Here is an 11,506-nt window from a genome sequence, read left to right as displayed (position 1 = left end):
TTTATCAGGGACCTGCATCTCTTAATTTCTCTGATACCAAATGCAGTCTGTGAGCTTGAGGCAGGCTGTCTGCATTTCCTCTATTTAGGATGCCTTGCAAGTGCCTCTGACCATATAAGTTAAGTGAACCTGTGTCTAGTGATGTGATCTAGCCTACAGCGTGTCCCAAGTTCCTGATCCTTGGGGATGAGAAAGGACCATATGTCTGCACTGTGTCACTTCTGAATAACTGCATTGGGAAGGGCTGACATCCAGCAATTACAGCTTCAAAATCGATACATGGAGGATGGCACAGGTTAAAACAGGAGCAGATGCCTCAGCATCTATGACATACATGCCACGCAGCATGTATGTGTCTGTATTGGTTATATAATGCACCAAAAACCCAGATGCTTTAGCAGGCATGATTCTTCCACAAATTCTAATCCTGGAGGGGAGGCAGGACACAGGAAGGAACAATATGATGCTAATGTGCTTTCCTGTGGGCATTACAAAATACAGGGGTTCTTTTGGAGGACTTTGTATCTATGCAAGGAGGAAGGGTTTCAAGGGAGGAACAAGGACTAGGGACCCAGATTAAAAAGCTTATTGTGGGAGTGCTAAACAGGAGATGAAAGTAGACTCACCCGAACTGTGGGACATATTTCTCTGTGTCTGTGTTGTGGCCAAGAAGGAGCTGGTACCTAAGATGCAGAGCAGAGACTGTGCTTGCCACATCTCCAAGATGCAGCAAGGCATGGAGGCATGCAGAATTTTGTGTTCTAACTTTGGTCAGCAATGGCCCTTTAAGGCTGAGCAAGGCATGCAGCATGGATGCTGCCCAGTCCAAACCCAGCAGCCACGTGAACTCTCCCCAGGTGGGCAGTGCCAGGCTGGCACAGCAAAGCCTCCCTCCCCTGCCCTGGTGACAGAGGGAATCTGATTGAACTTGCTGGCTCGCACTCACTCTGCCCCCATTTTCCTCAGGACAAATGAAAAGAACCTGTCTCCAAGTGCAAGATTTTGGGAATATGTGTCAGAGATGCCTGAAAGTAAAACATCCGTCTTGCCCTAATTTCTGCATGAAGTGCTGCAATGTCAAGTGAAATAACCTTCCAAGCTGGCTCTGGTGCAGAGGTATTTTGGCTTATGTTATTGCTGAGAGCTTTCTCTCTGATGAGCTCTTTCTGCCTTTCTCTGTTTCTGATATCTGACTCTCTTCACTCATTTTTTCCCTTGGGCTGGGATGTGTGCTGTTTGTAATGCATCAAGAAGTAATACGCGATGAGGAAACTCTCATCATCTGTGCATCAGGGAGAGAATTACTGACTGAGTGCTGAGCAGTCAAGTTATTGATTCAAACCAAAGCCCAGTCTCTCTGTCTGCTGGGCTGGTTACGTCCTTCTGGTTCATTGCATTTAATCGGATTCCCTGAGCTGCCACACAGAAGGGGAGAGTTAGAAGCAGATTCATCTATAATGTTCTCTTCAAAATCCAGTTCGGTATCCCCTTCTCCGTCCATGGAACAGGCAGATTCAGATGCTCTGGACATCAGCACCAAAGTGCAGCTGTATGGCGTGCTCTGGAAGAGACCCTTTGGGAGGCAGTCAGCCAAATGGTCCAGGAGGTAAGCCACAGTTGCTGAGGGATGCTTGGGTAAAATACAAAGCCTAAGGGTTGTGGGATAAGTTAGAGCCTGAGTGTGGCTAGCCAGGCAGAGGCTAGGGCTAAAACTGTGGGCATAGCTTCCCTCCTGTTCTGAGTCAGCTTTACACACGTGGTACCCCATTGTTCTCCCTTCTTTATCTGTCCGGACCTTGTGCTATGTGCGCTTCAGGGAATAGGGACTAGCTGCCTCCTCTGGATAATTATCTTATGATAGTTGCACAAAAGAGGAAGAGTCAGCTCATATATTTTGCCCCTAAACTGCTTGCCTTTGTTCTTTAGCACTCATTAAAGCTTTGAGTCTTTGGGTGTGAGATGGCTAGGCTGAACTGACTGTGCATGTGAGTCTGTATGTGTGTGTGTATGGTCTGCAGGGGTTTGTGGACCAGCATCAGAACGGCTATGCTGCCTTATAGTGATGGCACACTTGGAACAGCACATGAAGACTCTTCCCTGGGAAGAAAGTGGCACTGAATCTCTTCCATATGGTGTTAGAGAGTTGTAAGCTGCTGTGCTGTCTGCCAGCAGCCCAGAAGTTTGGAGCTGGAAAGCATTTGCTATAACCTTTTACCAAGGGTAGAATTATGTTCTATAATACTGAAATGATGAGTCAGTTTTAAGTTTAGAGTTGGTGTATTTCTCTATGTGAATCACTGAATCTCTGGTACTTACCTTTTGTGGTTAAGTACTTACTCTTTGCTGCAGTGTGCAGTTTGGACACAGACAATCCATTTCTAAAGCCACCTTTCCCAGTTTTGCTCTGTGTAGTAACCACAGTGCTGTCCAATCTAAACCTGTGAAGATGGCATAGCCTGGAAAATAGTTAAACCTTCCTTGGGAAGCAGTTTTATGTTTGTAGCCATCTTTGACCTGTGTGCCGGTTTTATTCCCTTCCCTTCCTCCCCCCAGTGGCCTATTTTCATCCAGGAATGAATTTGTGCTGATGCTCCTACTCGGTTCTCAAATATTGATATTTAAATGAATTATGTCTGGAAACTAAAGTGACTGTATTACGGAAAAGAAGTGGACAGAATAACGGAGGGGAACATAATTTGCCATGGAGGAGACATTCTTAAAAGGCTTTCTTCCTAATAAAGCTTCCTTGCAGGCAAATGGCCCATTTCTGCTCTCTCTGTCATTATTTATTTAGTGCTGCTCTATTCCTAGAAGTCACCCCCATCTTTGGCAAGTGGTAAATATTTTAGTGCTAGCAAGTGGGAAGAGATGGGGAGGTGATGTGGGGCAGGCATGATATGGAAGATAAGTTGCAAGCACAGCAGCAGAGGTCCTTGGGGACCAGACACAGGTCAGTGAGAGGTGAGCACAGGGAATCTGTAGGGTTTGGAAGGAAGTGGGTTCTGGAGTTAAAAGACTGGGACAGTAGGAACAATATGTTTGGGTGTTTTTTTTATCATGGGAGAGACTTGCTTTTAAATAAAGTACCCTTGCATGTTATTATAAGTCAATCATTATGTGGGGATAAGGAGCAATTCACCATTCCCCCTACTTATCCCACCATTCCCAGCAACAGATAGCTGGTCAAAGGCTTTTTTTTTTTTTTTTTTATTGAATGAAGAAGAAATGTTTCCCACTCCAGTTAAATAAAGAAAAAAATTTGACTTTTGCTCGATGTAGTTGAGGATCTGATCTCTGAGCAATGTAGATTTTGCCCTGACATCTTGGACTGGACAACAGTCTTGGTCCCAAGGAAAATCTTTCCAAGATACGGGAGGTAAACCAGCTTATAAGGGGAGGATTGATCTCATCAGGCCATCAGCCATGAAGACAGGTTTATGTGGCTGTTGGGAGATGCATAAAATTTACTGGCTTGATCCCATTTATTTGGCTGTAGCAACAGTGCTTCTGGAGACACTGAGAAGAAAGTCATGTGTTTAAGGGAAAGATGGAGTCTGACTAGATTATGGATCAAGGTAAAAAAGTCCAGGCATGGTGTCCAGTGCTTTGGTGATTGAAATCCCAAGGCTGGGAATTTTGCAGCAGTAGAGGTTATGCTGGGAAAAGGGAGGTATAGCAGAGTCTTGTTGCAGTCAAATGGCACTTGTGAGGACAGTAAAACTTGACATGAGGCAGCTGTCTGGAGCACCTTCTGTCCTTTCGTTTGCTCACACAGGTCTGTTCTGAAGCCTAAGTATTTGCATGCCTGTCACACCAGGTACTACCCTAGAGCAGGCTGGGTGCTTCTGACACTGGGTCAGTGTGGCTGTGTTTATCTGCCAGGGCTGACATCTGAGCATGCTGCCTTCCAGAGCTTGATTTTGAGATGCCATTACCACTATCATAGTACCTATCTCCAAGATAAGAAACGCTATCCCTAATGTGAATTTTCTTTCCCTGTAAAATAATATCCTTTCAACAGAAAAGCAACTATCTTCTAAGTTTACTGATGTTTTTGACCAGTCTAAGCCTGGCTTCTTGCTGGAATGGCTTTGGCAAATAATATTCTCAGCCCTTGACGTATGGTCCTCTTCCAACCATACTGCACCCCATTCTTCCTTTCAACAAATAGCAAGCAATTTATTTTCTCCTACTGCAAAAGTTGTAATTACAAAACTGGTAATGGCATCAGCCTGTTGTGGAAACTGCAGTGAAATGCACAGTGTGTGTACCTGCCCTGGATGTGATATGAATAGGGTACTGTAGCTTTCCAGGAAGGAAGTGGCACATTCTTCTCTGCTATGAATAATCCCAGTCCCATACAGAATGTCAGGCTCTAAACTGTCTGTCACCATGTAGGTGGGAGACTTGGAGGCTCAGTGAGACAGTTCCAGGAGGGGGCATCTGCTCTGTGATCAATCAGAAAAGCAAGGTGGAATGTGAGAAATTGAAAACAGGAGAGAACAAAACACAAAATATTCCTATATTTTTGAGTAAATCCATCAGGGATGACAGGTTGCTGCTGGAAGGAGGGAAACATAGCACAGTTTATAGAGAGATTTCATCTTCTCTTGAACCGGTCCTGGCTGTGGCATTGCAAAGTATGCGTGTAATCTTATTTTCCACAGTGACTACTAACAGTCATTGCATGTGGTCACGGAACAGATGGAAAGGATAATTGTTTAGGACTGCTTTCCGCTCAAAAAAAAAAAACCCTGAAAAACACACCGCCACCGAGAAGTGTGTGTATGCAGCACAGGGGCAGCAGGAGCTGCCGAGACAGTGCGGCTGCGAGTCCAGCACACCATGTGGTTCCCTCTCGTCCTTGTAAACTTCCCACTTGGCTGCTTGCTGTCGGGAAGCATACAGCTCTTCCCGCTCCCTGCCTGGCTGGGCGTTGCTCCTGCTGCCGGGCACCAGGGCAGGAGGCAGGAAAGCAAGCGTAAAGCTCCCAGGAGAGAGGAAGAGTGAGGGACGGTACTGCGACCTCTGAGCTGATATGCTAATGAAGAACATTTGCCCGTTGGTTTCCTGAGCTGTCCCTAGGGATACGGAACTGAGCTGATCTAGCAACTGGGATTCACTGCCTGTGCTCCTGGACTAGTGCCCAGAAAAATACCGTTGGAATGAAGGACCAAGGAGACTGCTGCAGTTTTATACTGTAAATACTTCATGCGGGCTGTTGTCACATCAAAAACTTTTACAAATATTAGCTAATTAATTTCATTAGCCCTCTGTGACGCAAAGAAAGCACTGTATTCTCAGAGATCAGGTATCTCTACTTGTCCAGTATAGAGTTGTTTTTTCTAATCCTGGCCGGATCATGGCTCTGGCTTTACCTCCAAGTTATGCAGATTGTTACTGTTCCTCTGCTACTCCAGTTTAATTACACTGTGGTTTCAGTGGTTTCTTAGTACAGGACCCAGCAGCAGGGATGGGTGCCTCAAAGCAGTTGACCTCATGTGAATGGCTCTTGTATTACTTGTGCTGCCTGTGGAGTGTGGGTGGCTGTCCCAGGCCATCTCACCACTCTTACCTTCACTGCTGCTCTCTGGGCTTTTTGAACTCTGCTCTGTTTTTAAATAACTTATTTATCTTGGTTTCTTGTTTGTATTCAAAATCTTCCCCTGCCTTTCCAGCACTCCCTTTTCTTATGTTCTCATGCTGCCATATCTGTGCCTACTTTAGATATCTGTTCAGTGTCTCTATCCTCCCAGTCACAGTCCTAACTGGGTGTTTCTTCCCATTCTCCCTTGGCCATCTTTCCCCTTTCTACTCTTGCTCACCTAGCTGCTGCTTTAGTCTTCAGCTTGCTCTTGAGTCATATAACTCTCTCCCCTGATTCTTTACTTCATCCCTATTTTCACTGTGCTGCATCAACTATCCCTGTATTGTTGTTTGGAGACTTTGTCCTGAAGGTCAGTTAAAGTGATGAACTTGGTTGCTTAGGTGTTGCCTTCCAGGTAAGGATATATAGATGAGGGAATGTGATCTGAACATAAATACATTATGTCCAGAAGCTAACCAGATTTTCAATGTTTACCTTCATTACATGCACTGGGATTTTGTTCTTATTACTTTTTAAACCCTTATTTTGTACGTTTTCATTCCAAATTTCCCCATCTGTGAGGTCAGGGATCTAAAAGTTCATTAATCTGTGAGAGACATATCAATTCTCAGAGATTTGTGCTATGTTTTGTTCTTGTTTTTGTTTTGATTTTGGTTTCCACTGGAGCATAATCTATGTTATGAGGATTAGCAGCACTGAGCAACAAAAAGTATGTATCAAACTAAAGCCTCACTTTAACTGGGGGTTAAAATTTAGATTAAAAATTATGGAGTTAAAGATCTGTGTGTTTACCTGTCTTGCAACTATTTCTTGAGGTTATTCAGACTGAAAAGAGTGTTGAAAATGATGAATAGACTTTCTCCATTTCATGTGTGGTGTTGACTTTTATTCCTTAGGTTCATATTTCTGCATACAGTAGCTGATTAACTCACTGGACCAAGCACAGGAGCACTGGCCAGGCAGAATTGTTTTTTTAAGATGTTATTTCTGTATTTATTGTGCAGATAAGGTAACATTTCCCTCTAAAAAATCAAATTCTCCTTGAACTAAGCATTAGAGACATAACATAAGAAAACTTTTTTATAGAGTTAATGATCAGAGGTGGGAGGAAAAATGAATCAGGAAGGCTGCTGTTCACAGAAGTGACATGGACAGAAGGAACCAGAAACAAGCCTTGTGTGCTCTGTGGAGGTTTCTCTGATATCTGCCTTGGCCAGGGTCAGCTCTGAGCCTGCTGCAGAGGTCATGGCTGCCTTTGCCATTAGTGCAGATATATCTGAAAATCCCAGTCCTTGTTTCACACAGAAGTGAGACCTTGATGAATCCACTCTATCAGTAATGTGTCCCCAGAGATGTGCCTAATGCATCTGCTAAATGGGCTGATATCTCAAAGTTGGACAGCCACCACAGGTAGGGTCACACCTGGCTTTCCCAACTGAGGGAATGATGCAGCTTCTCTGGGAGTTGCACTGGAACATGCACGAGTTCAGGCTGGAAGGGAGATGGTCACCCAGGTGAAAGGTGAATAGTAATTTCTCCTACTCAGATCACCTGCTGGACAGCTGCACTGTGAGTGAGCAGCTTTTCAGTCCTCTACCAACTAAATAAGCTCAATGCAGAAGAGTGATTTTTGCACTGAGTTGTGCTGTTCTGCTTAGAGCAGTTTTGCCAGGCTGTGGTCAGGAACAAGAGGTGAGGTTGGGCAGTCAACCATGATGTTCCCAGAGTATCAAATAAGGAGACAGTGTCCTGCTGAGGAAGCAAGCTGGCTGCTTCTCCCTGCCTCTGATGCCAACATCAACAGGTATAGATGAGCGGGCAAGAAGAAGAAAAAATTTGGGACACAATAACTGCTGCTGGTGTTTGTATGTTCTGAAGATTTCTGGATGTAAATATGTTCAATGACTCACTTTTACACTTTTACACATTTTGGAGAACTTGCCAAGTAGGTCCAGAGCTTGCATTTGCTACAGTCATTCAGAAGTTTAGCTTTGTTCTGAGTTTTTTGGTTGCTCTGAGAGCCCCATGCACACATATTTCCATGGCATTTGGCAATTTCATCTGTGTTGCCAAACCCACAGCAGAAAAGCAAGAGATAGAAGCTGATGGAAGTGGTAAAGCTTTTGCCCAAGTATAATTATAATAATTATTGTTAATAATTATATGCATAATTTTATTATTATAATTATATATTATAATTTTATTATTATAATATTCTCTGCCAGCTTTGACTTCTTTCTTTAGCTTTAGGAGCTAAACTGCTAAACTAAATTGCTGTGCTTATCTGTACTGGAGGCAGTGCTTGGCTACATCTGACAGCCCATCCACTTCAGGAGAAGACTGCAGTGGGATGGACATGTGAAGGCATTAGAACTGTCCTTGTGGATCAATCCCCTGAGCCTGTAGCCCATCACTGATGGTGGCTTCAGGGAAAGGTGTAGGAATGCTCAGGCTGCAGAATTGGACAGCACTACCTGTAGAAAATCTCCTTCTGATCCCTCCCAGAAACTGGAGGGTTTTCTGAGAATGTTCTTTTTATTCAAAGAAATGCCTTATCCTTTCCAGTTTCCTCATGATCTCTTGTCCTTGGGACCAAATGAAAGTGATTTACACAGCAGTGTTTTGTGCAGTGTAAAAAGGCATTCTTTAATAATTTTCAACTTACTGCCTTTCACTTTCTTTCCAGTTCCCTGTTTCTCATGTCAGAAAATATGTACAGAACAGTGCAACATATTTTCTTTGTCATTTACTCTTTTGAAACCTCCCTACTAAACTTGTCCCCATTTTTTTATTCAGCTGCTCTTCAGAATTTTTGAGTGCTGCAGAGATTTAGACCAAATTGAAACTAAGTCATATATCTCTCACCTGTACCACTGCCTGTAGAGTAAATGCAACCTCAATTTTTGAAGAGAGGAGGGACTCTCCCAGGGGCATTTTGAAAATCCAAAGAAGTTAAAAGTGGAACTCCTTTAATCATAATTTTGAGGGCATGCTCCAGTAAATTAGAGGCTCGGTTTACAGAAATTGTGATATTTTGTGGCTACTATACAGTGATCATCAGAGCATACCTAAGGCTAACTGAGCAGAGCAAGGCATATCGGCTAATTGAGCAGAACAAGGCATAATTTAACATTACACACATAAGAAAAAAATATTCAATTTCCTTTGTAGTTATGAAGGTCAATGACAGAAGACTTTGCCAGGAGCTCTGCTTAGAAATATCTCTAAAATTTATTTCTGCTCCTGAGTGCTCTGGTGGCCAGTTTTTTACCTCAAGAGTCACTTGCAGATGCTAGCGTGTGACTCTCCCTGCCATATGACTCGGTGTTAGAGTGAAAACACTTCCCTTCTGTCTTACTACAAGATGGGAGGAAAGAGGGTGACAGGGGACAGATTGCAAAAATAATCATTTAGTTGGTCTTAGCCCATGTGTGAGACCCTTAAAAAAAAGAGCAGCTCTCTTCCAATGGGTTGAATCCAACCTACATGGGCTAGATAGAGCGCAAACAGTTAGAGGTGCCAAAAATCTTTGGTCCTGTCTTGGACAGAGAGTGCTGTGAGTAAATGGTGCTATGGTTTGCCTTCAACACTGGTGCATGCATGCTGTGGTGGTAAACTGTAAGCACAAAGTGGTGGAAAACTGTAAGCACAAAGTACTTAAACTTGATGCTTGGTGTTAAGCACTAGTTCTTGACTATAAGCACAAGTGAGGCACCTCACCTGAGATGGAAGTAGTAAACTCTTCTGCTCAGAAAGTAGCTTTAGTTAGGTGGAGATTTTCTCATGCTGTGAACCACAACCTCTGTTCTAGCAAAATTTATTTCCTTTTTCTGTCTTAAAGGTTCTTCATAATTAAGGAAAGTTTTCTGCTTTACTATGCTGAGAGTGAGAAGAAGAGTTTTGAAAGCAATAAATACTTCAATATCCACCCCAAGGTGAGCAGCGTTTGCACAGGGAGGGGGTTATTCTCTTTCTATCTCCCCCCTCCCCTTCCTCCATGGACCCAGAAAGTGAAGAAGAGGTAAGTCACAGACTTCACCCAGACCCAGAGAAGCCTCAAAAAAGAAAGAATCATGTCAGTACCTTTTCAAGATACTTAATGATTCAGCAGTTACGTGACTTCCGTATTTTTTACCTAACGGTAGATGTATCCCCTTGTTTTCATGATCTCCTAAACAACTAATCTTATGGCTGTAAAAATACTGACAAAAGCTGACAGATTTGTTTGCTGCTTATTCCTAACCTGTACTTGCACTCATTAGCATCTGATAACCCACATGCCTTCAGTTCTTAGGAGCGGCCTCCATAGCTCTGCTGCCTGGAGATCTCACATAGGGGCCTTGGGCTCTGAGTCTGCTTTTGTCCTCTGTAGTCACTGGAGGCTGATGAGGCACACATTCTTCCACACATCCTGCTTAGCAGCAGCCAGCTGCCCATCCACCCCCACACAGCACATGTGGGGTGGTGACTGCAATGGATGCACAGCCTCTCTCATGATACCACACTGTGAACCTGCAAAACTCGCCCCTGTTGGGAGATCACCTCCTCCTTGATAACAGAGTTCCTGCTTCCGTGTTCTAGCTAGCAGTCTTCTCTCTGTGAGGAATACAGGACTGCCATCTTCACCTCCTTTCAGATACCAGTTGGGGGGGTTTCCTGGTGGTGGTGGGAATCCCTCTGCTTTTCAGAAACTGTGTGTATTGCCCCTCCTGGTGTAGCCAAGGAAAGGCAGGGCTCCACAAGTGACCAAGGGTGAAAGTTCAGCTCCTGGTTAGTTAATAGTTATACTTGATTTTACTGACTGATTGGAGTGCTCTGGTTTATCCCTAGGGTGTCATACCCCTGGGAGGCTGCATCGTGGAGCCCAAAGAAGAGGCCAACATGCCTTATGCCATAAAAATCTCTCATGAAGACTTCCATGTAAGTAGATTTCTTCTAAAAACCCACAAACACCTCAAAACATGTTAATGCTGATGAGCAGAGCTAGATTGGCAGTCTTTTCCTTCCCCACCAAGGTATGCCTACCCTCTCTGGGCAGACTATCCTGAGAGAGAGGGTGGCTTAGCATCTCAAGTCCCCTCAAGTTTTTGCTGCTGCTACTTTGACAACCAACAAGAAAACTTGCACTTTCTGACACCAGGTATTATGCTACTAGCAGACCAGTAGACAGATACTCAAGAGCCCTAGAGCTCACGTTGCCCTATCATTTTATTCCTGCCATGACTGTTTGCCATAAGCACACTTTCCAATGTGTGGTAGACCTGGGTCATATTTGCTACCATGTGATGCTTCCTGTGGAGGTGGAAGACTGTGGTGGGCTTTCCTCCCTCCACAGCTGTGCTATCTGTGTTCAGTTCATGCCCTGAGTGCACAGAGGTGCATAAGGCACCAGCCTCTCTAATCTGGGTTTTTTCTCCCCTCCCCTCCCCTCTTCCAGGGTAACATTGTTCTAGCAGCTGAATCAGAGTTTGAGCAGGCTCAGTGGCTGGAGATGCTACAGGAGTCTGGAAAAGTGTAAGCTTCTTTCTATTCCTTATTCAGTTTGATCTGTTCTGTAGATGTGTAAAGGATAAAGAGGAAGAAGCCTGACTAGAAGGACTATGGGAAGTCAGACAAGCTCCTCAAAACTAGTAAGAGCTTCACTTGTCTCCTGGACCTATCCTTTCCCTAAATGGGAATGCTCTAAAGCTGACACAAAGCTTCCCACCTTGGTAGGCAGTGTGGTGTGCAGTATGGCTCTTTGCTCCCAACCCCAGGCTGTCATCTGTCAAATGCTGAGGTAATGAGTGCCCTCTGCTGTCCCTCTCTCTTACCTCTGAAAGATGGGACCTGGGCCTGAATGGGAGCCCTTCTGGTCCATTCCGTGTGGGTAGCAAGGTCTGTGGGCTTGACAAAGGT

At 44.3% G+C, this 11,506-nt stretch overlaps 1 protein-coding gene across 2 annotated transcripts in view; it reads left to right on the top strand.

Annotated features, from left to right (window-relative positions):
* The first annotated feature begins 382 nt into the window (after positions 1-382).
* Positions 383-11,506, top strand: part of PLEKHD1 (pleckstrin homology and coiled-coil domain containing D1) — a 30,416-nt gene continuing 19,292 nt past the window's right edge. For both annotated transcript variants that reach the window (XM_008926944.2, XM_018082373.1), the window contains exons 1-4: positions 383-1,606; positions 9,450-9,543; positions 10,439-10,528; positions 11,046-11,122. In XM_008926944.2, coding sequence (XP_008925192.1) covers positions 1,458-1,606; positions 9,450-9,543; positions 10,439-10,528; positions 11,046-11,122 — 410 coding nt within the window. In that variant the 5' untranslated portion in view covers positions 383-1,457. The remainder of the gene's footprint in view (positions 1,607-9,449; positions 9,544-10,438; positions 10,529-11,045; positions 11,123-11,506) is intronic.

Source organism: Manacus vitellinus, unplaced genomic scaffold (genome assembly GCF_001715985.3).
Source record: "Manacus vitellinus isolate BGI_N305 unplaced genomic scaffold, ASM171598v3 scaffold_6_pilon, whole genome shotgun sequence".
In the NCBI taxonomy this organism is placed as follows: Eukaryota; Metazoa; Chordata; class Aves; order Passeriformes; family Pipridae; genus Manacus; species Manacus vitellinus.
Note: the sequence above shows the minus strand (reverse complement) of the source record. Positions and strands in the feature narration are given on the sequence as shown.